The sequence below is a fragment of the Moschus berezovskii genome, chromosome 20, assembly GCF_049115385.1.
Source record: "Moschus berezovskii isolate FMDL1 chromosome 20, NW_MosBer_1.0, whole genome shotgun sequence".
NCBI lineage: Eukaryota > Metazoa > Chordata > Mammalia > Artiodactyla > Moschidae > Moschus > Moschus berezovskii.
In genome coordinates, this window is record NC_142479.1 from 58,830,640 (window position 1) to 58,857,115 (window position 26,476).

The 26,476-nt window shown below is 45.4% G+C and overlaps 1 protein-coding gene across 1 annotated transcript in view; it reads right to left on the reverse strand.

Moving 5' to 3' along the window:
* MARCHF10 (membrane associated ring-CH-type finger 10) overlaps nucleotides 1-26,476 on the reverse strand; it is a 94,672-nt gene that overhangs the window by 40,275 nt on the left and 27,921 nt on the right. The window contains exon 3 of the mRNA XM_055398787.2: nucleotides 11,702-11,873. Within this exon, the coding sequence (XP_055254762.2) occupies nucleotides 11,702-11,873 (172 nt within the window). The remainder of the gene's footprint in view (nucleotides 1-11,701; nucleotides 11,874-26,476) is intronic.

The window sequence follows — 26,476 nt, forward strand, 5'->3', positions numbered from 1 at the left end:
CAATACTGCAGAACAGAATAAAGAAAAAAGACTGAAATGAAGACAGCCTGAGAGACCTCTGGGATAGCATTAAAAACACCAACATTTTCATTATAGGGGCCCTAGAAGGACAAGAGCAACCCACTCCAGTACTCTTGCCTGGAAAATCCCATGGGCGGAGGAGCCTGGTAGGCTGCAGTCCATGGGGTCGCTAAGAGTCGGACATGACTGAGCAACTTCACTTTCACTTTTCACTTTCATGCATTGGAGAAGGAAATGGCAACCCACTCCAGTGTTCTTGCCTGGAGAATCCCAGGGACGGGGGAGCCTGGTGGGCTGCCATCTATGGGGTCACACAGAGTTGGACACGACTGAAGCGACTTAGCAGAAGGACAAGAGAGAGAGGATCTGAGAAAATATTTGAAGATATAATAGCTGAAAACGTCACTAACATGAGAAAGGAAATAGAACTTCAATCAAGTCCAGGAAACTCAGTCCCAGGCAGGATAAACTGAAGCAGGAACACACTGAAACACATAACTAATCAAATTGACAAAAATTAAAGACAAGATGTTAAAAGTAACAAGGGAAAATGATAAATAACATACAAGGGTTAACCCAGAAGGTTAACAGCTGATTTCTCAGCAGAAACTCTGTAAGCTAGAAGGGAATGGCATGATATATTTAAAGCAATGAAACACAAGAAACTACAACCAAGAATGCTCTACCCAGTGAGGCGCTCATTCAGATTTGATGGAGAAATCAAAAGCTTTAAAAGTTAATTTAGCACCTTCAAGTCAACTTTACAACAAATGCTGAAGAAACTTCTTTAGGCAGGAAACACAAGAGAAGGAAAAGACCTACAAAAACAACCCCCTCCCCCAACCAAGGACCCTGACGACTGAGAACCGAGTCCATTTAGTGGTCCATGTTAATTCCATGCACCTGATCATGCGATCAGTTGACTCACTGGAAAAGACTCTGATGCTGGGAAGGATTGGGGGCAGGAGGAGAAGGGGACGACAGAGAATAAGATGGCTGGATTGCATCACCGACTCAATGGACATGAGTTTGAGTGAACTCCGGGAGTTGGTGATGGACAGGGAGGCCTGGCGTGCTGTGATTCATGGGGTCGCGGAGAGTCGGACACAACTGAGAGACTGAACTGAACTGATCATCCTTTAATTCCTCACATCACTGTATACACAGAAACAGTTCTGGATGACCAAGTCAAAAAGAAAGGTAGAGAGAGAACTAGAATTCCTGAACCTGTACCCCTCCCCACACTATCTCTACTTTAATGCCCAGTGCCTAGGATTGGGCCTGAGAGATGCCTTTTGAAAAGGTTTTATTGCTTCTTTTGGATCATGGGCAGAATTACAGCTTAACTGCAAGAGCTGATGTTGCCCTGGTGGAATAGGCAGCCTCTGTACAGTCACAAATAATAGGCCGTGTCTGTTTGCTGGTCTGAGTGTGCTGGGAAATGTGTGTTGTCTCACATCCCCAGAGGAGATCTTAATGAAAGCTTAATTATGGACCATAAATGTGTTTTATTTAGGGACCCAGGAGGTGGGATTTTTTTGATTTGGAGAGATGTAGGGCCTAATAAGTAGTCAGGAAAGAAAACATAAACAGTGACTGAGCCCTTTCATTTGTCCCTCCCTGGGGTGGTCCTGAACCGGCTCTCACATCCAGCGTGGACATCCCCCACCCAGTCCTGTCCCTGGTGCCTCCCGCTCAGGGCCAGCTCAGCTTGCATGGTCATACCTCCAGGCCTACGATCGGACACGGAGGGGCCTGCTGGGTTTCTGGTGCTTATGATCCAAACGGTGCCAGAAACACAGGCGTGAAGAAATCAAATGAGTCTCGAGAGAGAGTGAGATAGGGAGGATGGGGTTTTATTGGTCGCTCACTCCTTTAAGTGCTGGGAGAAGGTTGAGTGAAGTGGCCGCAGCTGTCTGGTCTTCCTGTGCCCCCGACGCATCACACCGGCCAGCCATGGGCCCCCCTCTTGTCCACCTGCCCTCCGGAAGCTTGAGGTTCCCCTGAGGTTCCCCCTTCTCTTCGGCTCCACTGTGCTGTGCACCCCGCCCTGCCGAGGGCCACTTACCACATGAGGTAAATTTTACTGGGCCGCCGGGGGCTGGGCAGGCACAGCACAGGGGTCTCGATGGGCCTGGGGCTAGAGATGGGGAAGTAGCACAGGGCGGCTGGAGACTTGGGCACGGGGCCCGGGGAGAAAGGAGAGGGGCTCAGGAAGCGGGGAAAGGGGGCTGGAGGGAGGTGTGGTGGGGTGTCCGGGCCTGCCACTGGGGAGGCGGGTGGCACGAGCGGCAGGAGGAGGCAGCAGTAATTGGTATTGGGCTGCGGGACAGGGGAGAAAGCAAAGACGGAGCAGTAAGGGGAATATTCAACACAGAACAGCGGGTGCTCACTGCTGTCACCTGCACAAAAGAAAAAGAGCAGTCAGGAGGTAACACTTGCCTGGGGGAAAGGACATGCAAAAGGCTGAGAATGAATCAAAACTCAAAAATCGTTCCTGAGGGGTGGATGGCAACTTCGAGTGCCCGGCTCCTGCCCAGGAGGTGCCTGGCTTGGGTCTCAGAGTCGCTGAAGAATTAAGCAGGGCAGTGATATCACCATCACCCCCCTTTCCGGCCAGTGGTCTCCGGCGTCCCCGACAGATGCAGGAAAGTTCTTCCCCACTAAGTTCCCATGTGGAAGCTCACGGGCCTTTCTCCTCTCCCACAGCCAGTCTAATTAGCTGTTCTGGCAGCAACATATGGTGGTCCGCGGGGTCTCACTTAGGTAAGCCTCTCTCCCCCGACCTTCCAGCTGCCCACCCTGGTTGGGAGGTTGTGGTCATGCCCTAATCTGGCCTTTCTGTTGCAGAGGGGAGGCTTGGGGGAAAAGGGAAAGAAGCAGAGAGATCCTGGTGGGCTCATGGGCAGGGAGAGGGAGCAAGCAGGAAGAAGCAGGTGGACAGGAGGGAGGGGTCCAAGTGAAGTTAATGATTTGTTTGCTAACCTCACACTCAATCTGCCATCCTTGCTGGAGGCAGAATATGGGCGCCTGATGGAGTCACCATCCAGAGAGACCCCCCTCAGGCAGGACATATCTCTCTGCTCTGGCGCTCACCATCTAGGTCACCTTGGATTGACGGCTTACCGCCTCAGAACCTGTTTCTTTGCCTGCAAAATGAGAGAGGTGTTCTCTCTAAACCTGTTCCTGCCAGGGTGGTCCTGAGGCCACAGCAGTGTGGCTGTCACCTGGCAGCTGCCTAGAAATACAGACTTGCTGCCCACTCAAACCTACCGAATCATAACCGGCTGTTTATTGAGGTTCCCAGGTATTTCTGGAGAATTTTAAAGTTTGAGAAGCAAGGCTACGAGACAGTGGCCCAAACTTATGATGAGAATCACCTGTAGAGCTTTTTAAAAAACCAGCTTTGCGTCCCCATCATTGGAGAGACATGCTCTGAGTCCGGACAGGCCTCAGGTGTGTGTGTTTTATTAAGGACCTCCCTGGGGATTCTTAGCAACAGAGGAGTTTGGGAAATGCTGCGGTTGAACTCGGTTCCAAAGCTAAGACACCATAGTTGGCGCCATTACCTATAATGGAGGGCTTTAATCCTTAAACACTTGAAAGTGCTGTAGGAGCTTACCCACCCATTTCCAAAGGCCTCTCTTGGCTCCTGGAGTGGCTCCTACTTCTTGGAACCTTTCTCTGTAGTTGTCTTTCCCTTCCTTCCTGTCTTGCACCATCTCTCTCGTTACTCCGTCTGCTCTCTCAGGGAAGACGCGCTTGTGGTTTCAGCCACGTCTTACTCATTGCAGGCCCTTGGCTTCCTCCTGGTGGCCAGGAGTTCTCTGCTGAGCAGCAGACCTGGATAACCAGGTGCTTCCTGGCATCTCCTGGCCTGACCAGGATGTTCCTGAAGACAACAGCTACAGAATAAGCCTTGCCTTCTCCTTGATTTCTCAGCCTTAGCAAAGGCAGCCGCCGTTGGCCTAGTTTTCTGGGCCAGAAATCCAAGATTTCTCTGATTCCTCCTTTTTCCTTTTCCCCATTCCTGACCCTCACCAAATTCTGCCAGGTTTACTTCTGAAACATCCCTCCAGGCCAGACCCTCTCCCTCTGCTTTTGCTCCAGGTCAAGCCCTTTTCAGGTCTCTCTGGGTCCACTGCAGCTGTGGGTAGTCTGGTCTTTTGGCTTCTGTCTGCCCTCACCCTCCTTGCCGACACCCTTCCCTGGTCACGGTCAGCTGCTAGCAATGCTGATCTGAGAGAGTCCTTTCCCTGCTTAGTCTGCTGCTCCATCACCTCCAGCATGACATTCAGGGCCCTCGGGAGCCGGGTCCTTACTTACCTGGAGGGCACCAACTTTACACTTCCTAACTTGTAGCCTGATCCTGACCCAGAGCTTCTCAAACTCAACCTGTGCACACAAATCTCCCAGAGAGCCTGTTACATGTGGGTTCTGAGTCAGTAAGGCTGGGCTGGGGTGTTTGCATTTTTAACAAGTTCTCAGGTGATGCCTCTGTTCCTTGTCTGGAGATACTGTGAGCCCCGAGACTCGCTGTAGTTCCTCCACGTCTGTCTGTCTGTCCTCTCTCCTTCCTCTTCCTCGTCCTCTCTTCCATACCTTTGTGTCTTCAGCACCTCCCGCTGGGTGCACCTTTCCTGCTTTAATCTCCCATGTTCATTCACTCGGTCCTGTCTGCCTCTTTGCGACCCCATGAACTGTAGGTTGCCAGGCTCCTCTGTCTATGGAATTTTCCAGGCAAGAATACTGGAGTGGGTTTCCCTTTCCTCCTCCCAGGGGGTCTTCCTGACCCAGGGATTGAGCCTGTGTCTTCTGCACTGGCAGGCGGGTTCTTTACCCCTAGCCACCTGGGAAGCCACCTTCCTCCTCTGCTGCTGCTGCTAAGTCATTTCAGTCGTGTCCGACTCTATGTGACCCCAAAGACGGAAGCCCACCAGGCTCCCCCGTCCCTGGGATTCTCCAGGCAAGAACACTGGAGTGGGTTGCCATTTCCTTCTCCAATGCAAGAAAGTGAAAAGTGAAAGTGAAGTCGCTCAGTTGTGTCCGACTCTTAGTGACCCCATGGATTGCAGCCCACCAGGCTCCTCCGTCCATGGGATTTTCCAGGCAAGAGTCCTTCCTCCTCTGGCCCTGGCTGAATCCCCTCCTTCAGGACTTTTTGCCTCGCGGGCCCCTCCCAACACATCCCTCGAACTTGGCCAGGGTGTCTTGGTGTCCCGCCCTCCCACTAGGCTTTGAGTCCCTGGAAGGCAGGTCCTGTGCATTTGGTTCTTGTATCCCCAGTATCTACGCGGTGCCTGGCAGATAAGCAGGCAGTATGTGAATAGCGAAGTGCTTAATGAATGCGTGATGGACAGGAAGACCAAGGCCCCTTGTGCCATGCACTCTGAGATGGTGCGGGCAAGCTGAACGTGTTGCTAATATCCCATAGGTCCTGGGGGTACAGATGGACGACTTTATTGATAATCAAAGAGTTAAACATTAAAAAAAATCAAGTTATGACCTGTCACATCTCAAACTAAAATATCTTTGCTTAAGCTATTCTCTTACAGAGATGCTAACCCAGGAGCGGCCTATGGTGTTGGGAGCAGGCTTCATAAGTAGAGGGGGTCTTTGGGATTAACCTTTACCTACCCTTTACCTTGGAGAAGGCAATGGCAACCCACTCCAGTACTCTTGCCTGGACAATCCCATGGACGGAGGAGCCGTCTATGGGGTCGCTAAGAGTCGGACACGACTGTGTCTTCACTTTCACTTTCCACTTTCATGCACTGGAGAAGGAAATGGCAACCCACTCCAGTGTTCTTGCCTGGAGATTCCCAGGGATGGGGGAGCCTGGTGGGCTGCGGTCTATGGGGTCGCACAGAGTCGGACACGACTGAAGTGACTTAGCAGCAGCAGCAGCAGCAACCTTTACCTAAAGCCCAGTCTATACCCAGAATTTTAGTTCTCACATCTACCTTGTGGTGTCGGTAACAACTCCATTTTACTGATGAGAAAACTGAGTTTGGAGAAGCCGCCAGTTTATAGGGTGAAGTAGACCAGAAACCTGAACCAGAACTTCAAATTCCAGGCTCTGTGATACCTGCGTCCCTCATTTAGGAGCATTACCATACATGGACTGAGAATTAGGATTCAGTCTATAAATATAGGAGCATTTGCTTATGTCAGTTGTTTTCTAACTTGGGCAGACAGCTTGGAAAGTTGTTGGACGCCACTGGACTTGCCTGGAAACCCATTCATCTTGGCCTCTCAGAGGGAATCTTCAACAGAACTGACTTGCCAGGTAAGTTATGAAGATTTGGAATTTGCCCTCAAATTTCTCTTCCTGTCTGCTCTTCAAGTGAATATTTCCCAATCCAAAAGAGACCACCGTTGTCTTAGAGGTGTACCTTTTAAAATAGTTTACTGCTTTTTCTTAGTTTTAGTCTCCATCATAAGCCCACTGTTAGGCTGACTAGGTCTTGCTACTCCTACAAATCTGTATCTGGTAATGACTAACACTGAACTCAAAAAGAATTGAGGAGAATATCAGAACATTTGGCTCTGTTTTAAAGGGCAAGATTTTGGAAGCCGGCTCACCGGACTCCATCCAGATCACTCTCCCTGGCACATAACGAAAGGGACTCTGCTGGGGCTCCAGGTGAGAGGAGAGGGCAGGCGAGGGTTTTTACTTCCTGTGAGCCTGGCACTGGGGGTCAGGAGCATCTTAGGACTCTGGGTGTCAGACCCCCACAGCACAATGGCCTTTGGATGGCTCTCCATGTCCTGGAAAGGAGAGGCGGCTCCTGTCCAAGTCAGGACGGGGCTGGGAAGTGTTTTGGGAACAGGCAGGAGTCCAGGAGCCGGTGGCCCGCACAGCTCCATGCACTCAATGGGCCTGCTGTCTGCTCTGCTTCCCACTGGTTCATACAGGTCGATGGAAGGACTCAGATCCTGGGTACAGACTGGGCCTTTAGCAAAGGTTAATCCCCAAGCCTCCTCCCTCTGCTTCTGAAAGAAAAATATGTTAACTGGGCCAGGCTTATTGCTCACTCCATCCATGTTCACCTTGGTCGTGAAACAGGATTTCTGAATCAATTGCCCGTCAGACCCAGCTGAGTCTTGACTCGCTGCCTGAGTTTTTCATGTCTTTTTGGAGGGAAAGCAAATCTCTGGCTTGGTGAATGCTTTCTGATTGTTCATCTTTTTCCATTTGGTGTTTTGCTCTGAAAATTCAGGGTATAGTAAAAGTGCCTGTGCCTGTGTTTGTGTCAGGTGTTTAAAAATACAACTCTGATTTTTGGTAAGGAAAAGAAGACTGAGGAGCGGGGAGGAGTTAACATAAAGACAGAAAACAAAATTTTCTAGTCCATTCTCCTTATTGAATAAAGCTCTTGTGTGCAAGGTAGCTTAGTGAATTGAAGTGAAAGTGAAAGTCACTCAGTCGTGTTTGACTCTTTGTGACCCCATGGACTATACAGTCCATGGAATTCTCCAGGCCAGAATATTGGAATGGGTAACCTTTCCCTTCTCCAGGGATTGAACCCAGGTCTCCCGCATTGCAGGTGGATTCTTTACCAGCTGAGCCACAAGGGAAGCCCAAGAATACTGGAGTGGGTAGCCTATCCCTTCTCTAGGGGATCTTCTCGACCCAGGAATCAAACCAGGGTCTCCTGCATTGCAGGCAGATTCTTTACCAACTGAGCTATCATACATGAGCTATCATATATGAGCTATGGTGCTGGAGGCTGTTTTAATGGTTGAGCCTCACAGCTATGCTAGCAGGTAGGATCTGTTCTGACTCCCAGGCTCTGCCATTTACAGATGAGGAAACTGAGGCACAGAGAAGTTACTTCTCAAAGGGACACAGCAAATGAGAAACAGGGCCCAGATGATAATCCACGCATTTTGTTGCTAAAGCACTTGCCCACAACTGCACAGAGATAGGGGACAAGGAGAATCATAAGCCAACTCATTTAGAAACAGTTCCATGGAATATATGAATTAATTTAAAATGCATGAATTCCTCCTAACAGAGTGTGAAGTACAATGAAAATCTGAGACCTTCTTGGTTATAAATCTATTAGTAGCAGGTACTGGTGGTTCTCTTGTAAAGAGCCATTTTAGGGGTTCCAGATGATAATTCACATATAAGGATTATAATGGAATATCACTACATAGGTTTGCATGTAAGTCAAGCCACATTCCCCAGCTGAATTATTTTACCCAGGAAAAGTGTGGCATAACACAGTATGGAATGTTAGCCTATTGAGCAAAGGAATTCCACTGTACTAATGGAATTAGTTTTGCGTAGAACTCAGGTCTGACATGGCAAGTTTTGGTAACTCACTGCAATCTTTGGGTGGCCCCCAAAATGCTTTAGAAAATTATTTCCCTACAGAGGTGAAGGAAAGCAGGAGCCTGTGAATTTTCCCACTGAATTGGATGGATGTGTCTTAGATACTTTAGGTCCCCACACCTCTTTTTCTACCACAGCAGGGTATTTATCAGAATTTTCTGAGTTGTCACCACCACTGCACTCAACTTTGCCTGAATAAACTCAGCTTAAGTTATTGCCTTGTCCATGGGCTCTCATTTCACTGCACTGATAAAGGAATTCTGTGGGTGAGACTACACATGTAAAACGAATGGATCCCAACACACCAAGACTCTACCTTTAGATCACCCGATTAACCCAATCTGCTATAGAACTGAGTTGGCTTCTGCATAACTAACATCAATCAGCGGGGTTTTTATGCTCACTGGATGGCTGGGCCACAGTGGTTCTGCTCATGGTTGCATAGAGCTTGGACACAGTCTAGAGCTATAATGTGGTAATAAAGTTGGTGTTTTAAAATTTACTTGTTATTATTTTTAAGCTGGTGGATTTTTTTTTTAAATCAAGGTGGTTTTTAAAGGCTTTTACTCCAAGTGTTGCATACTTAGTCGTTCAATAGTGTCTAACTCTTTGCAACCCTTTGGACTGTAGCCCTCCAGGCTCTGCTGTCTGTGGGATTTTTCAGGCAAGAATATTGGATTGGGTTGCCCTTTCTTTCTCCAGGGGATCTTCTGATCCAAGGATTGAACCCATGTCTCCTCCATGGCAGGCAGATTCTTTACCTGCTGAGCCTTTGGGGAAGTGACATCTCTTATTTGGTGAAATAATTATCCTTCTGCCAACTTGGCTCTCTTGCCTATACCTTGGTGCTTTCCAATCTAGTAATTCCTCAAATTTGAGGTTTTATAGAATGGAAAGTGAGTTAATTTTCCTTTCCTGTCAGTGTTGTAAGTTCAATATGGAGTTCGCTCAGTTGGAAGAACATCTGTGTTAATCAGACAAACTAAACGTGGAATGGGCCTGAACTGGCCATTTGAATGATTTATCTCTGCAAAGGACAAAACACAACATGCAGATGGCTACCCAGTTTTAGCAAGAAGGCTAAAAATTATAACGAGTGACTACAGTTCCATTATTTAAACTTAAATTCAATTTTTTAAAAGACATCCTCAGTTCGATCCATGACAGCGTGTATTTGAAATATTTGAGGAGTAATCTTATCTGCCCTATTTCATTCTTAAACAGTTGAATTAAAAACCTAAGTCCTACTAAAAACACTTCAAAATGTGCAGTTGTTAAGAAGAAAAATGAGGTCACTTCTAAGCATGAGATAGGTTTTCCATTCTCAGAGAAGGAGATGTGGGCAAATTTTAATGATGGAGCCTAAGACAGTCATGCTGTTGCTGCTGCTGCCAAGTCGCGTCAGTCGTTCCGACTCTGTGCAACCCCATAGACAGCAGCCCACCAGGCTCCCCCGTCCCTGGGATTCTCCAGGCAAGAACACTGGAGTGGGTTGCCATTTCCCTCTCCAATGCATGAAAGTGAAAAGGGAAAGTGAAGTTGCTCAATCATCAGCGACCCCATGGACTGCAGCCTACCAAGCTCCTCTGTCCATGGGATTTTGCAGGCAAGAGTACTGCAGTGGGTTGCCATTGCCTTCTCCGAATGATATGCTAGTGATGGGGAAAGACTTGGTGTATGGCGGCCAGAAAAACATGTAGGTCCCCCACCTCCAAAACACACAAAAAGTTGGAAATATGCGTAGTCAGTCACTCAATTTGTCCGACTCCCTGCAGCCCCATGGACTGTAGCCCACCAAGCCCTTCTGTCCTTGGGATTCTCCAGGCAAGAACACTGGAGTGGGTTGCCATTTCCTTCTCCAATGCAAGAAAGTGAAAGTGAAGTCGCTCAGTCGTGTCCAACTCTTCCTGACCTAGGCAAGAATATCAGTGAGCATGTGACCAAACTTCCACACACTTACATTACAATGGAGAAGCCTGCTCACACATCGATTTTCAGCCAATGGAAAGGTAGGAATTAAGATGCTCTGGGCTAAGACGACCAATATCCATGGTTACAGCATCAAGAGCAGTTAATAGTGTCCACTGCTACTGGTGGGTCTCTCCCCATCACCCTCAGCCAGAACTAGAATTTGCTTGCCCCAGGCAGTGGTGAATCCAGAGGAGTTGGTGAAGAGACTCTTAATTGGGTGGGGTGTTAAGCCATATTTATCCTTCCTTCACCCATTCATTGTACCTTTTGCTTTAAAAGCACCAAAGGTGAAAGAAAATTTGGCTAATTAAATAGGAAAAGGAGTTGGGGCTTTGCCTGAAAGGACATAATTTCAGAAGTCAATATTTTCCCCCAACTTCATTAAAGCTATAAAATATGCCTAGTTAATCTGAGAGCTGCCATTGTCTAAAAATGCATCCAGACTTAACTGGATGGGTGGTTGCAGAACAGGAGCTATTTAGGATTAGAAAGTCATTGTGCTTTTAAACAAATTGCATGCTATTTACAAATTCTTGGGCAGTTAATCTGGATTGTTTCCATTCCATTGCAAGCAGAAGCCGGGCCTTTCTGCCTGGCTATCCCAACTTCCACGTCAGTTCCCCAGAGGAATCAAGTTTGTCCTACAGATGCTGGCTCTAATGGAGATGAGCCTGAGGGACTCTAAACTTCTGGCTGCATTTATCCCCTCTCTGGATACTATTAAGTCGCTCCTGCCTGAAGCAGAGGATGGGTCTTTGCTTCAAAGGCAGCTAAAGAGTGAATTATTTACCAAATTGCACAAAAGGGAGGATTTATCAAGGCTCCCTTTTTTTCCCCCAGAGAGGACAACCACAGAACTAGAAGACTTTATTACTCTCTTTCTCGGCAGTAAATTATGCCATTCAGATGCATTTGAAAGCTTCCCTTCATGCTCTGGATTGAGTCATAAAACTTGATACCTGGGGCCAAATGCCTTTATCCTCCCAGAAGGGTGACGAAGGTGAAAGGGCAGCCATTCTAAGCCAGTGCCACACAAAGGCAGTGAGTGGGCAGAATGCGTGGGCAGTGGAGACCCTTACTTGGCCTACTTCACACCTCTTCAACCTGATGTTCTCCGAAAAGAATCTGATCACTAGCGGAAGATCATCAAACCCTCCAAAACCTGAATGAGGCACATGAAAAACACTGGATTGTCATCAGCCCACCCATCTGATTGTAGTCTTCAGTGTGGTGCTAGACTTTAAAAAGCTTGTGAATTTCAAAACAAAACAGAAAAGCGTCACTCACCTTTTAGATTTTGTGAATTTCGATAAACCCGCCATTCACCTTTTAGATTTTGTGAATTTCAATAAACCTGCCGCTCACCTGGAGGGGGTTTGCTGGGGCCCGCTTTCTCTGATTTCTTGGGAGTCATGGTACTTTTATGTTTCTGCTTGACTGAGGTTTGGTCAATTGCCGGAAGTCTAGAATCGGTCTTACAAGCAGAACTCATGGCAGATAATCTTGGTTTGGCTTGAACATCCTCATCACCAGAACTCTACCGAAAATGAAAGGTTAGATCTGAGTATCAGTGATCAATAGGTCCTCTTTGCTGGGCAGAGGAAAAAGAGACAAGTCAAACGCAGCAACCTCTCAGCAGAGACATCGGAGTGTCCTGCCAGCTCAATGTGCCCTTTTCGCCTGTCAGATTTTCATGGACTGGGCGTAGCAATTTAGAAATAATAGCTAAGTTAATGAGTCTATTTGGTAGGACATTATGAAAAGAATGAATTTCTGACCCTTAAGTAATTGGATGACCAATAAACAGCTCATGTTAAAAGCTGCATATGAAAGCATCCATGCATTTAAACTTCTTGACATTTGTTATTTGAACTACTCCAGGGTGGGTGAGGAAGAACCATCCCTTATTATGTTAATCATATAGTTGACAATGAAAAGGAAATTTAGAGACGTGTGTTGGGACTGAATAAAGGAGAGCTCAGTTTAATGCTCTGAATTATCGGGTGCAACATAAGACAGATTAATCTTTTAAGAAAGTCCCTACTTGTTAGTCTTCTGTAAAGAAGTCAGTATAAATCTATGTATGGACAAATCATGACTCATGTAGTGTCAGAATAGCTTAACACAGCCTTACAGACGCAATGAAATCTGCCTGCAGTGCAGGAGACCTGGGTTTGATCCCTGGGTTGGGAAGATCCTCTGGAGAAGGGAATGCCTCCCACTCCAGTATTCTTGCCTGAGAATTCCATGGACAGAGAAGCCTGGTGGGCTATAGTCCAAGGGGTGGCGAAAGAATTGGACATGACTGAGCAATTATCATACTTTGCCACACTTAGAGTACAAACAACATACATAATTAGGAGAAACTTGGTCTTGAAGGTGATTTAAGTCCTGCCTTACAGTCTAAGGTCCTGGTGTTCATATGATTTGTGAGGTGATATGCTCCATGGCAAATAACACCAAAGGACTGCCTCCCCTCCTCCCAGGGAAAGGGTCACTAAATATGCCTGCATTGCTCAATGGTCTGTACTGGCAAGTTCTCTGAAAATGTATCCCTCTGTCGACACAGAGTGCTAGACCAATGCCCCCCACGCCTCTTTGGTGGTGGTGATCTGTATTGATCTTGCTCCCTGTTCTCGTAGACTGTTGTGGCATTTTCATCTCAAGCCACCTGACTCAGGAAAATACTCAGCTTTGAATTATTGGGTGCAGCGTAAGACAAACTCCACTCTCAAAAAAGTCCCCTACCTGTCCATCTTCTCTAGGGAAGTCAGTACAAATCTACAGGTGAACAGATCATTCTTCTCTAGATTATAAATCATGTTTGTAACTTAGAGCCTGGCGACAGCCTTCCAACAAATAATTATTGTTTCTCGCTGCATTTTCAGAAAACAGACCACCCTCAGATAAAGGGACGAGAAGAAGGAAAGGACATAATGAGTTGTTTGTTCTCCCTTTTCCCTTGTGAATCTGGAATTTAATAGAAATCCTTGATAATGATTCTGAAATGTCAAAGATGAAACATGAGGTCATTGCTGGGCATGAGATAGGCTTCCCATTCTCAGAGAAGGAAATGCGGGCAAATTTTAATGATGGTGCCTAAGACAGTCATAGGCAAGAAGAACATCAGTGAGCATGTGACCAAACTTCCACACACTTACATTACTGAATGGAGAAGTCTGCTCACACATCGATTTTCAGCCAATGGAAAGGTAGGAAAGATGCTCTGGGCTAAGACAACCAATATCCATGGTTACAGCATCAAGAGCAGTTAATAGTGTCCACTGCTACTGGTGGGTCTCTCCCCATCACCCTCAGCCAGAACTAGAATTTTTGCTTGCCCCAGGTGGTGGTGAATCCAGAGGAGTTGGTGAAGAGACTATTAATTGGGTGGGGTGTTAAGCCATGTTTATCCTTCCTTCACCCATTCATTTGTACCTCTTGCTTTAACAGCACCAAACATGAAAGAAAGTTTGGCCAATTAAACCATGCCTAAAAGAGCTGGACACAACTTAGCAACAAACAACAACAAAATTATGTTTGGAATCATGCACTTGCCTTTCAAATACATCTTTCTCTGGTTCCTGGTTCTATCAACCTGACTTCCTGTTGTGAATCCCTCTTTTTTTTTTTTTAACTTTTAATTTTATATTGGAATATAGCTGACAGTTTCAGGTGGACAGCAAAGGAACTCAGTCATACATATTACGAGTATGATAATCACTCTTGGGTCCAGAAACTACAGCTGAAAGGGAGTGTTTTGTCATCTGGAAACTAAAACCACAGTGGAAAGAACTAGAATACTTATAAATGCACTGCTGGGTCTTTTCCTGCTTACTTCATTGACTAATCTGAAGCCAATCACGTCAACATTTTGTGTCTTCATTTGTGTCTTGTCATGCACTCAGCCATCCTCATGCATCCTCTCTCCTGAAAGCCCATTATATTATCCGAGGAGGATGAGCCTTGGGTGAAAGAAGTTGTAGAAACTCATTCTGGCAATAAGATGTAATATTAATATATAAGACTCTATAGCCCAGCATCCCAGGAGTGAATCCTCACAGTCATACATAGTGACTGTGTGACATAGGGTTAGTTTTAGTTAGTTCATCTCTTTGCCTCTCAGGTTTTTTCATCTGTGAACAATTGTGCCTTCCTTTTGGTGGGTCTGTGAGGATGAAATGAGTTAAGATATGTTTATTGCACTTAGAACACTGCCAGGCACTGAGGAACTGCCATGTATGTGTTGACTTCTGCAAATAGCCATTCATGTTAAGCCGTTTAAACAATAAACTAGCTAACTGCTAGTTTATTGAACATTAACTGAACATTAACTGCTTGCTGTTGAAACCAAAACCATAAGCCCCTCTGAGAAATTCTAATGGGTTTTCATGTATTTCAAAGAGCAATGGACAGCAAGGTGGGGCAAGTCCTACACCAGACTCTTGATTTCTTCCAAAGGCTGTATAATTTATGATTGCGACATAAGTAGCCAGTTGACATTTATCTAGCCTTAAGAAAAATATGATACAATTTCTCTTTCAGACAGTACAGCTCTAACGGAAAATATTTAACATTTAAAGATTATCAGACGATAATCATTAAATTATACTGATTTAAAGCTGATTTTAAAACAGTGTCTCCTCCTCTTGCAATTTTAAAGAGCAGTTACAATTTTCATTTCTTCTCCCTTATGTTCCTATGTTGAAATGTCACATGGAGGTGGAGGCAACAGCACATTGCTATTCCTTTAAGAGGAAGAAAACTAGCTCTGTCTTTCAAAATCAAAGCCTGAAACATGAAACAAAAACAAACAAACAAAACTGAAAAGCCCAGACTACATAATACATGTGTAAACATTAAATTCTCTCTTGGTAATTTGAAAAGAGTCCTAAGAAAGCCATATTAACTAAATAAACTATTGTTGAAATTAATATGTATATATGGTATTATGATTTTTGTGATTAACATTTTTAAAAGATTCCCCAGCTTGCTCTTTGGGCATCGTCCATAATAAAGTTGAGATATTACCTTACTCAGAGCTAGAATCTCTCAAAAGTTCAGAAAGGGGCTTCCCTGGTGGTCCAGTGGCTAAGACTCCATGCTCCCAATGCAGGGGGCCTCGGTTCAATCCCTGGTCAGAGAACTAGATCTCACATGCTGCAACTAAGACCCATCACAGCCAAATAAATAAGTAATATAAAAAATTTTAAATCAATCCAATTGAGAATGCTTTATTTCAAAGGTAACTTTGAGTTCAGAGAAAAACTCATACAGGAAAAAGAAGGAATTTACCTTAGGGTATGTAAATGGCACTGGGCACTGAAATAGGACTTTGAAAGATTATAATGGTTCTGGTTAGATCTTCTGGAAGGTGGAGACCCAGGAATTGGGAAGTGGGACACATTTTCTCAGGGATGTGAGAGCAACTAGATCTTTAAACAAGGACCTGCTGATGTTGAGTCTGAAATGGCAAGGGGACACTGAACAGAGATGATCAGAAGGGCAAGGAGACAGAAGCAGTCAGGAACAGAAAAGATCAAGTCATTTTCCAGCTCTTGCCTGATGGCTCATTTCCAAGACCTAAGGAGCTCGTTCTCAACTGGTATGCCACCTCCCCTCCCTCCCGTTGCTGAATTCTGATTGATGTGTGCAAATCCCATTGTAGCCACGTGCCATGTGATGGATAGAAGGCTGCCCTGAGTGGATCTTATGACCTAGTGTAGAGATCAGGACATGACTTGCTGTGAATAAGAAAACAGGCAAAGAGCCGTGTCAGGCTGCTGCCAGAGAAATCCCGTGTGCTTGTTACCTTTGAAATAAAGCATTCTCATGAGATTGTGAAAGAGAAGGATCAAGGTCGTGAAACACGACACTCAAACAGTAATGACACAAGAAGGGTGGCCAGGGAACTGTGGGTGCAAACGTGTGTCTTCTGAGTATTTTCCCCAAAGTTCACATTCCTGCTGTGCCTCAAACACAAAAACTGCCTTTGGAAATTGAGGGCAGCTTGTACAAATATAGCACTGGCCAAGAAGTTCATTCCGGTTTTTCTATTATGTCATATGGGAAACCCCAAATGAACTTTTTGGCCAACCCAATAGCATTCTGGACAGGATGGATACCTTTATGAATTCAAGAAATATAAAGTTAGCAGGTTCTATGCAGTCTCATAAAGCTGGCTAAATGTTTTCTCTTCTAGGGGGAAAAAAACAACTGTCAGGGCAGCAATCTCTGGGTTGGGAAGATCCCCTGGAGAAGGGAATAGCAACCCACTCCAGTATTCTTGCCTGGAAAATCCGATGGAGAGCCCCACTGGGCTACAGTCCATGGGGTCAAAAGAGTCGGACACTAATTAACAGCTAAATCACCACCAAGGGCAGGAAAGTGCTTCCCATGTGCAGGACGATGTTGAAATTGCTTACCAAGATTGTAAACTTGAACAACAGTAAAGAATGGATTGGTAATTTTGGGGGGTGGGATTTGGACTCGGGTACCATTCACCTAAATCCCACTGCTTCTTCACGCCGTTTGTGTCTCCCACCTGAAGACATGGCTGCCAGGTGGGGTTGGACGACACCAGGCTCAGCAGGAGAAGCTTTTGGGAGTTAGCTGGGCTGTCACATGCATGAATTTCCTGAGCTGTTGTCTCTACCAATGACGGCTATAGAGAATGTGCTCCTGTCTTCCAGCTTTTCTCTGATTCTCATGCTAGCAAGTTGGAATGATCCCGTCTGAGACACTGGCCTGAGAGCAACAGTGGCCTCAGGGGTTAACGTCTTCATAATCTTTGATCACCTTTGGGGCTGCTCTCTGAAGGAGAGGCATTGTGAGACTTTAGTAGAACCTGCTTCTTGTTTACGAGACATCCCCCTGGGGAAGGACCTCTGGGTGAAAGCTTTGCAAGCTACTGAAATGGCAAACGTGACCTGTTTTATGACACTTGCTGTTGCTGCTGCTAAGTCACTTCAGTCGTGTCCGACTCTGTGCGACCCCATAGACGGCAGTCCACCAGGCTCCGCCGTCCCTGGGATTCCCCAGGCAAGAACACTGGAGTGGGTTGCCATTTCCTTCTCCAGTGCATGAAAGTGAAAAGTGAAGTCGGTCAGTCGTGTCCAACCCTCAGTGACCCCATGGGCTGCAGCCTTCCAGGCTCCTCCATCCATGGGATTTTCAGGCAAGAGTACTGGAGTGGGGTGCCATTGCCATCTCCAATGACACTTGCTAGTATTTCTTAAACCCAACTGAATCCCTCATGTGCTTCAGAAATCCTGGTTGGTTTACATGGGTGGTAACCATACATTTTCATGCTTTGGGGACAAGTGAATGTAGTGTTCTCTGAGATGGAGTTCTGTGTGGTGGGCAGTGAGTGAGGAAGTGGCATGGGGCCAGGAAATTGTTGGATTCAAAAAATGTGAACACCCCAGTATAGTGTCCTGTAGCACACTGAGACCGCCCTCTGTGAGAGCAGCATCTGAAGAACATGAAAGATGGCCCTTAAGTGGAGGTCATCCATGAAAAGACCTCCTACTTGAAACAATAAGTCATAAAACACTTAATTGAAAAGCATCATGTGTACCTACTGTGTCTTCAGCCCTCACATACAAATAAGGTGCTTACAGTGTGTGCGTGCTCAGTCGTGTCCAGCTCTTTGCAACTCCATAGACCGCCAGGCTCTTCAGCGCATGGGATTTCCCAGGCAAGAATACTGGAGTAGGTTGCCATTTCCTCCTCCAGGGATCTTCCCAACCCAGGGATTGAACCTGCATCTCTTCCGTCTCTTGCATTGGCAGGTGGATTCTCTGCCACTGCTCCATCTGGGAAGCCCGTCCTTGCAATGGGAGAGGCGCAATACTAGCCATACTAGCAAAACTATGTTTAGTTAAGTGATAAATTGGGTGGTACCAGTTCTAAATTTCAAAGGCATTCATAGCAAAAAAAGAAAAAAAGAAAACGAGACGTTAAGGGATGCTTCATGGAGGAGGTGGTATTTTCTAGGTGGTATTTGCTATGAAAGGCTGATAGGAACTGGCTTTGGCTGGAGTCAGCACAGGAGCCACGGTGTGGATGGAGTGACCCACGTGGTGTGATTCTCAGTGAGGCACGTGGCCAGAACAGAGGGCGTGGGGAAGAGAGGTAAGAGATATAGCTGGCTGGCACAGTCCCCCACACATCGTGGGGGTCTCTGAGATTCAAGCAAAGGATGGAGAATCAATGCATCAGAGAATAGGGTCCAACTGAAGGTTTCTGAGTTGAAAGCTGTCATTTCAATGTGGTATTTGTGGTATTTAAGATTAGCTTGTATGTTTCTTTCAGGGAGAAAAAAATGAAGCATCCAGCCAATTTGCCAGTGAAATGATGTTTTTGTAGCTTCAATGGCTTATTTTCATAAAGTGTAAGTCTTTTCTTTATTGCAAGAAAAATGCATGTTCATAATGGAAAACTAAAGACAAAGAGAGAAATTTTAAAGCATTCAAAGCTCCATTAACCTTGGAATAAAAACTGCAAATCGCTTGGTCTGTGTTGTTTCAGACCCCTTTTTAATGACAGTTGGAGTCTGCTAGCTTTCCACTGAAATCCCTGCTGAAGTGATAAGAGCTGCAGCTGGGATGTGGCTGCCCACCTCGGACTCAATGACTCAGTTTCCCCTGCAACAGGGTGTTGCCCCGGGAGGAAAGTCTCCCTAATAGGGTGGGAGTGGAAGTGATGTGTGCAGCCTGCTTCAGAGATCATCTCTGGACCTGCACCCCAGCTGGAAAGGCAACAGCTTTGAAAGTCATGTGTTCAACAGAAACATCACAGGCCTGAATCCCTGTGAGTCCTAGTGGAGGAGAGATGCCTTCTGATCTGGTTCAGCCAACCTGGGCCATCATAGGTGCAAGAGATAAACCTCTGTCTTGATTGAGTTATCACATTTTTGGTCCCTTTGTTATAGCAGCTAACATTACCCTACACATATGTTTATGCATCTGCATAAATGTTTCTTTTCACAGAAATAGAATTGAACCATACTTTATATTGTCACTTAACAATACCTTGCTTCCATAGATACCTTTCTACATTTTTTTCAACCTTATTTTTAAAAATTTCAAATCTATGGAGAAGTTGAAAGAATAATAGAAATAACATCCATTACCTTTCACCTTGCCAATTTGCTTTCTCTCTTTCTCTCTCTCTATATATAATTAATATATATATTCTTTTTCTAAACAATTTAAAAGTGACTGAACTTCATGATACTCTTATCCCTAAATACTTCAACATGCATCTCCTATCAAAATCGCCATTCTCCTACAAAGTCACAATACTATTATCCTACCCAAGAGAATTTAATAGTTTCATAACATCACCTAATATGTAAAGCATATTCAAACCAAACTGTCACCAAAATGTTTGTTTCGATCTACCATCCAATGAAGATACACCAATTGCACACACTTATGTCTCTTTAGTTCTCAGCCCTTTTTGCCTTTTCATGATTTTTACTGTTTGAGAAGTCTCAGCCTCATAGAAGTTTGTGTGCTTTGGATTTGTAAGCTTTCTCATAATAACATTCGGGTTAATCATTTTGGGTAAGAATATTCCATAGGTGGTGGTATCCATCTTTATAATATCACCTCAGCACTAAACAATGCTATTTGGTCTCTAGGGTAAGGAGATGACTGCTAGATTTCTCCAATATAAAAGTGCATTTTTCTCTTTTGTAATTAGTAGGTGGCAAGAATACACAGAAGAACTGTACAAAAAAGATCTTCACGACCAAGATAATCACTATGGCGTGATCACTGACCTAGAGCCAGACATCTTGGAATGTGAAGTCAAGTGGGCCTTAGAGAGCATCACTACGAACAAAGCTAGTGGAGGTGATGGAATTCCAGTTGAGCTGTTTCAAATCCTGAAAGATGATGCTGTGAAAGTGCTGCATTCAGTATGCCAACAAATTTGGAAAACTCAGCAGTGGCCACAGGACTGGAAAAGGTCAGTCTTCGTTCCAATCCCAAAGAAAGGCAATGCCAAAGAATGCTCAAACTACTGCACAATTGCATTCATCACACATGCTAGTAAAGTCATGCTCAAAATTCTCCAAGCCAGGCTTCAGCAATATGTGAACCGTGAACTTCAGATGCTCAAGCAGGTTTTAGAAAAGGCAGAGGCACCAGAGATCAAATTGCCAACATCTGCTGGATCATGGAGAAAGCAAGAGAGTTTCAGAAAAACATCTATTTCTGCTTCATTGACTATGCCAAAGCCTTTGACTGTGTGGATCACAATAAACTGTGGAACATTCTTAAAAAGATGGGAATACCAGACCACCTGACCTGCCTCTTGAGAAACCTGTATGCAGGTCAGGAAGCAACAGTTAGAACTGGACATGGAACAACAGACTGGTTCCAAATAGGAAAAGGAGTACGTCAAGGTTGTATATTGTCACCCTGCTTATTTAACTTATATGCAGAGTACATCATGAGGAACGCTGGGCTGGAAGAAGCACAAGCTGGAATCAAGATTGCCTGGAGAAACATCAATAAGCTCAGATATGCAGATGACACCACCCTTATGGCAGAAAGTGAAGAGGAACTCAAAAGCCTCTTGATGAAAGTGAAAGAGGGGAGTGAAAAGGTTGGCTTGAAGCTCAACATTCAGAAAACAAAGATCATGGCTTCTGGTCCCATCACTTCATGGGAAATAGATGGGGAAACAGTTTAAACAGTGTCAGACTTTATTTTTTGGGGCTCCAAAATCACTGCAGATGCTGATTGCAGTCAGGAAATTAAAAGATGCTTACTCCTTGGAAGGAAAGTTATAATCAGAAAGTTATAATATTAAAAATCAGAGACATTACTTTGCCAACAAAGGTCCGTCTAGTCAAGGCAATGGTTTTTCCAGTGGTCATGTATGGATGTGAGAGTTGGACTGTGAAGAAAGCTGATTGCCGAAGAATTGATGCTTTGGAACTGTGGTGTTGGAGAAGGCTCTTGAGAGTCCCTTGGACTGCAAGGAGATCCAACCAGTCCATTCTAAAGGAGATCAATCCTGGGTGTTCTTTGGAAGGACTGATGCTAAAGCTGAAACTGCAATACTTTGGCCACCTCATGCGACGAGTTGACTCACTGGAAAAGACTCTGATGCTGGGAAAGGTTGGGGGCGGGAGGAGAAGGGGACGACCGAGAATGAGATGGCTGGATGGCATCGCCGACTCTGTGGACATGAGTTTGAGTGAACTCCGGAATTTGGTGATGGACAGGGAGGCCTGGCGTGCTGTGATTCATGGGGTCGCGGAGAGTCGGACACGACTGAGTGACTGAACTGAACTGAATACAAATGTTACTCTAACAAACCCACTAAGTAAAGTTTATTCTTTTTAACAGTTCTCTTTGTCTTTACAATATATTCACATTGTATGGCTCTGTCATAATTATTTCTGTTGGTCATTTAGGTTGCTTCCAACTTTATCTATGGTAAATGATGCTACAATGAATATTCTTATGTATTTATGCACATCGTCAGTTATTTCTTTATTCCTGAAGTGGGAATTTATACTGTTAGATTAACAGTATCACAAAGATTTACAAATTTTTGTTCCCAAATTGTCCTCCAGAAATGCTGTATTAATTTACATTTCCAGATGTACATGCCAGATTCTACAAATATTCTCCAACAACATATTAATTTTTAGAAAGAATCTTTGTCATCTTGGGAAAATACTGTAATTTGTAACTTGTATGTAATTTTAATTATTAAATAGGTTCATTTATTTAGCTCGTCTGTTTAGACTCTATATTCCCCTATTTCTAAAAAGGGTCTGAAATAACTTAAAAGCTTAACTGAAAAGAGTAAAAAAAAAATGGGAAAAGGCAAAACTAATTTATGGTGAAAACACACAGAATAGTGGTTGCCTCTGAGATGGACGGGGCAGGAATTGACTGGGAAGGGGCATGGGATAATGGAAACTCAGTGGGGGTTCAGGTTATATAGTTACAAGCATTTATCAAAACTCATGAAATACTACTCTTAAAATTTGTATAAGTCACTGCAGGTAACTTTTACCTCTAAAATTTAAAAAATGGGAAAAAATAGAATAAATCAAATCACAAAAACTGTAAGCAAATATTCAACTTTAGCTAATGATGTATGTGTGTTAGTTGCTCAGTTGTGTCTGACTCTTTGTGACCCCATGGACTGTAGCCCACCAGTCTCCTCTATCCATGGAACTTTCCAGGCAAGAATACTGGAGTGGTTGCCATTCCCTTCTCCAGAATGATGTATTGGGTTGGCCAAAAAGTTCGTTTGGGTTTTTCCATAACATCTTATGCTGAAGTTTTTTTCAGGGGGAATTAGGTAGAGTACTGATGTTTGCAACTTACTTTGAAATGCACCAAAATACAGGATGGCTCAATGGATGGATAAGGGGCTAGATACGTGATAAAGCAAGTACAGCAAAGTGTCAACACTGTAGTATCTAGGTGGTGGGGATGTGGCTATTCACAGTACAGTTCTGTCAGCTTTTCCGCATGTTTAGAAGCTCTTGGTAGAATGCTGGAGGGAAACGGAGCAGCACTATAGATGTAGAAGTACAGGTGTTTTCAGGGCTGCTGGGATAAATGAGGTGCTTTTGGGGAATGCTGCTGGTCTTCTATTGTATGGTTCATCATAGACATTCATTTCTTCAGATTAAAAGATCTTGGCCAGGACTTCTTTGGTGGTCCGGTGGTTAAGAATCCAAGGCAGGGGACACAGGCTCGATCCTTGGTCTGGGAAGATCCCACAGGCCACAGGGCAACTAAGCCCGCACCCTGCAACTACGGAAGCCCATGAGCCACAACTAGAGAACATGTATGCCACAATGAAGGATCCCTCATGACGCTACAAAGATCAGTAAGTTAGACCCGACACAGCCAAATAAATAAATAAATATTAAAAAACAATCTTTCTCTTCATGATATCATCAGGTAACAATGAGAGATCAATGATCAGCTCAGTAAAGTCAATGTAAAGAAATGTCTTATCTTACACTTGGTGCTTTAGGATGAGCATACAGTTACACTAGCAGGGACCCTCCAATGGAAAAGGCAACATAGCTACTTATGTTGGGAATATGAGAATAAGGAGTCAAAGACTGCCCTTACAGAGCTGACAGGGACTTCCCTGGTGGTCCAGTGGTTATGACTCTACATTTCTATGGCGGGGGCATGAATTCGATCCCTGGTTAGTGAACTAAGATCTCACATGCTGTGTGGTGCAGCCAGGAGTTAAAAAAAGAATGAAGGGCCAGGCTGGGAACTTTAGCACTGGGCCTGTTGTGGGCAGCCAGAGTGAAGTGGGTTATATTGTGACTAGGAAGTGCATCTTATTTTATGCATTTGAAACTATTATTGTGAGAAGAAGATGCAAAGAAGTCATCGTTATTGCCTAAGAAGCCTGTGACACAAAACCAGGATTAACTCCCAGGTGTCGAGTGAGAAGAGAAGCAAGCCTGGAGGAATCCCAGAACTGGAGAAGGGAGGAGCGGGAGAAGCCAGGAGAGAATCGGAGACTGTGGCTTCATAGAAGCTCAGGGACACAGCATTTCAAGGAGTATGGAGTGGCCAGGTGACTCAGAGCTGCCGAGAGGTCGAGCACAGTGAGGACCACAGGGGAACTTCTGCACCACAGACGCGGAAGGCATCTGACCAAGAGCCATTTCTGTGAACGACGTGCATGGCAGCCAGGTTGGAGTGGGTTGTGTTGTGAGTAAGAGGTGGGGAAACGGAGTCAATCAGAGTAAATGATTCTTCTAAGGACCTTGACTGTGAGGGAGAAGAAATAAGCGGAGGGGATGTGGACTCAAGGAAGGTCTGTTCTGTTGTTTTCTTAAAGTTTTAGACAGGAGAACTTAGTGTTAGCTGCTCAGTTGTAGTCTGACTCTTTGTGACCCCCTGGACTGTAACCCTTTGTTCATGGGATTTCCCAGGCAAGGATATTGGAGTGGGTTGCCATTTCCTCCTCCAGAGGATCTTCCTGACCCAGGGATCCAACCCAGGCAGATTCTTTCCCATCTGACCCACCAGGGAAGGCCTGAGAGCTTAGGTCATGATTAAACACAGATGGGAAGGCTCTGGTACAGGGTTGAGAGGTGCAGGAATGGAAGGGACCATGGATGGAGTGAGGAGGGTCCTGAGGGGAGAGCTAGGAGGCGGGCTCCTGAGCAGAGGTGGAGAGGTTGATGCCTGAATGGTGATGAGAGGAGGGTGGTGCAGTTTGCAGTGGCCTGGGGACCGACCCAGAGACATGGATGAGCAGGATTTTGCCAGAGAAGTATGGAAACAAAACAAAGGGCAAGGTAATGTTAAGAGGATCAAACATAGAACACAGTCTGCTTGGGAAGAGAAATTTAGCCCAGAAGGGGCAATAAGAGGACAAAGGGAGAGGAACCAGTGAATCAGAGGTTCCCCATGGGAAGAAGTGTCACAGTAGAAGCGGTCGAGCAGAAAAGCAGGAAGGCTGGTGGTGATCAGTAATTTTTAGAGATGGAGAACTTTTATCTGATGATGCCGACTAGGATGTGGCGTTGGGGAGGGTAGCAGAGAGGAATGGAGGGGGATCTTTAAGATGCTTGGGGAACCGAGAAGGCAGGGTGTGGCTGGATCACCCAGGTAGATGCTGAACTCATCTAGGCCAGGGGTCCCCAACCTCTGGACCACAGACCAGTACCTCCTGTCAGATCAGCGGTGGCATCAGGTTAGAAATAAAGTGCACAATAAATGTAATGCGCTTGAATCATCCCCAAACCATCCCCTGCCCCCTGGTCTGTGGAAAAATGAAACCAGTCCCTGGTGCCAAAAAGGTTGGGAACTGCTGATCCACGCTTGTGACCAGAGTTCAGGAGATGGGGTAGACAGGAAGGGAGCCACGGCCGGTCCTCACTGAAGAGGGGAGGGTGGCCAGGAGACAACGAGGATGACGGCAGGAGGGAATGGTGGAATAAAGCAGCACAAGCCCCAGTGGACAGCGTGTCCAACAGAGCCAGGGGAGCGGTGGTCTGAGAGCAGCATCAGGGAGAAAGAAGGGTGCCCTCCTCCGTCCTGATCCTGAGGAAGGGCTGTGGGGGGGATGTGAACAACACCACCCCCTCCCCCAGGGGGTGCTCTAATGCACATTTCCTGTGCTGTGGGGAGACTGGCCAGCTTACCTGCTCCCCATTCCGCCTGTAACCTCTGCCCTACCTTGGCTCCCCACCCCCCATCCCAGCTCGCCAGTACCTGCCCGTGTCTTAATAGCCAACTGAAAATCAGCATCTCCGGGAAGGTTTCCCAGGTTTCCCTTGCCTTCTTATCGCAGTCATCAGATACTATCTTGACCTGCAGGCATTCGTGTGATGTCTTATTTTACCAACACTATGAACTAGCCGAGGGCGGGAGCGAGGCACAGTTTATTCATCACTATCACCCCATACCACCCAACACAGTGTCTTGGACACCAGTGATTTATAATTCTGTAAAAAGAAAGCACTGTAACAGTTAAACAAAAGGAGGTTTTAGGATGAAATGCTGTAATTACAAATTATACTTAATGCAAGTATGCCTCCGAATAATCACATCTCGTAACTGAAAAATTTTTAAATTTTGATATCTGAATTTTAATAGGTTTTTAACAAGTTTTTTGTTTTAAAAAGCAGTTGGAATCTTTTTTTTTTTAAGTAGGGGATTTTAATAAGAGGTTGCAAATGGAAACACACAGCACTACATAAAATGTGAAAAGAGCCACTTTATTATAATCTTCGCTCATGCAATTTCTGAGCTGCTCAGTCCAATTAACACGGGGAACTCTAGGGGTCAGAGGTCAGCAAGGCTCAGCAATGTGGATTTCACTGAGCGGGGATAACCAGTTGGTGTTTGTCTGACCTGGCCATGTGGTAGAGTCGTCCTGTGGAAGGATTGACTCTAGGCTATCCTGCTTATCTGTTGAAAAGGCAGGACGATGCTCTAGAAGCAGCTGCAATTTAAACTGACAGTTGCCCCATTTTCCTGCCATGCCCTATTTTAAGATCACCTAGTGGAGCTCAGGCAAGGCACAGAAACAAAGAAGAAATGAGGCCCTGCTGGTTTTGCCCGGATGCAGTTATTCATCTGCACCATTGCTGCTTTGAAAGGTCTGTGGGCC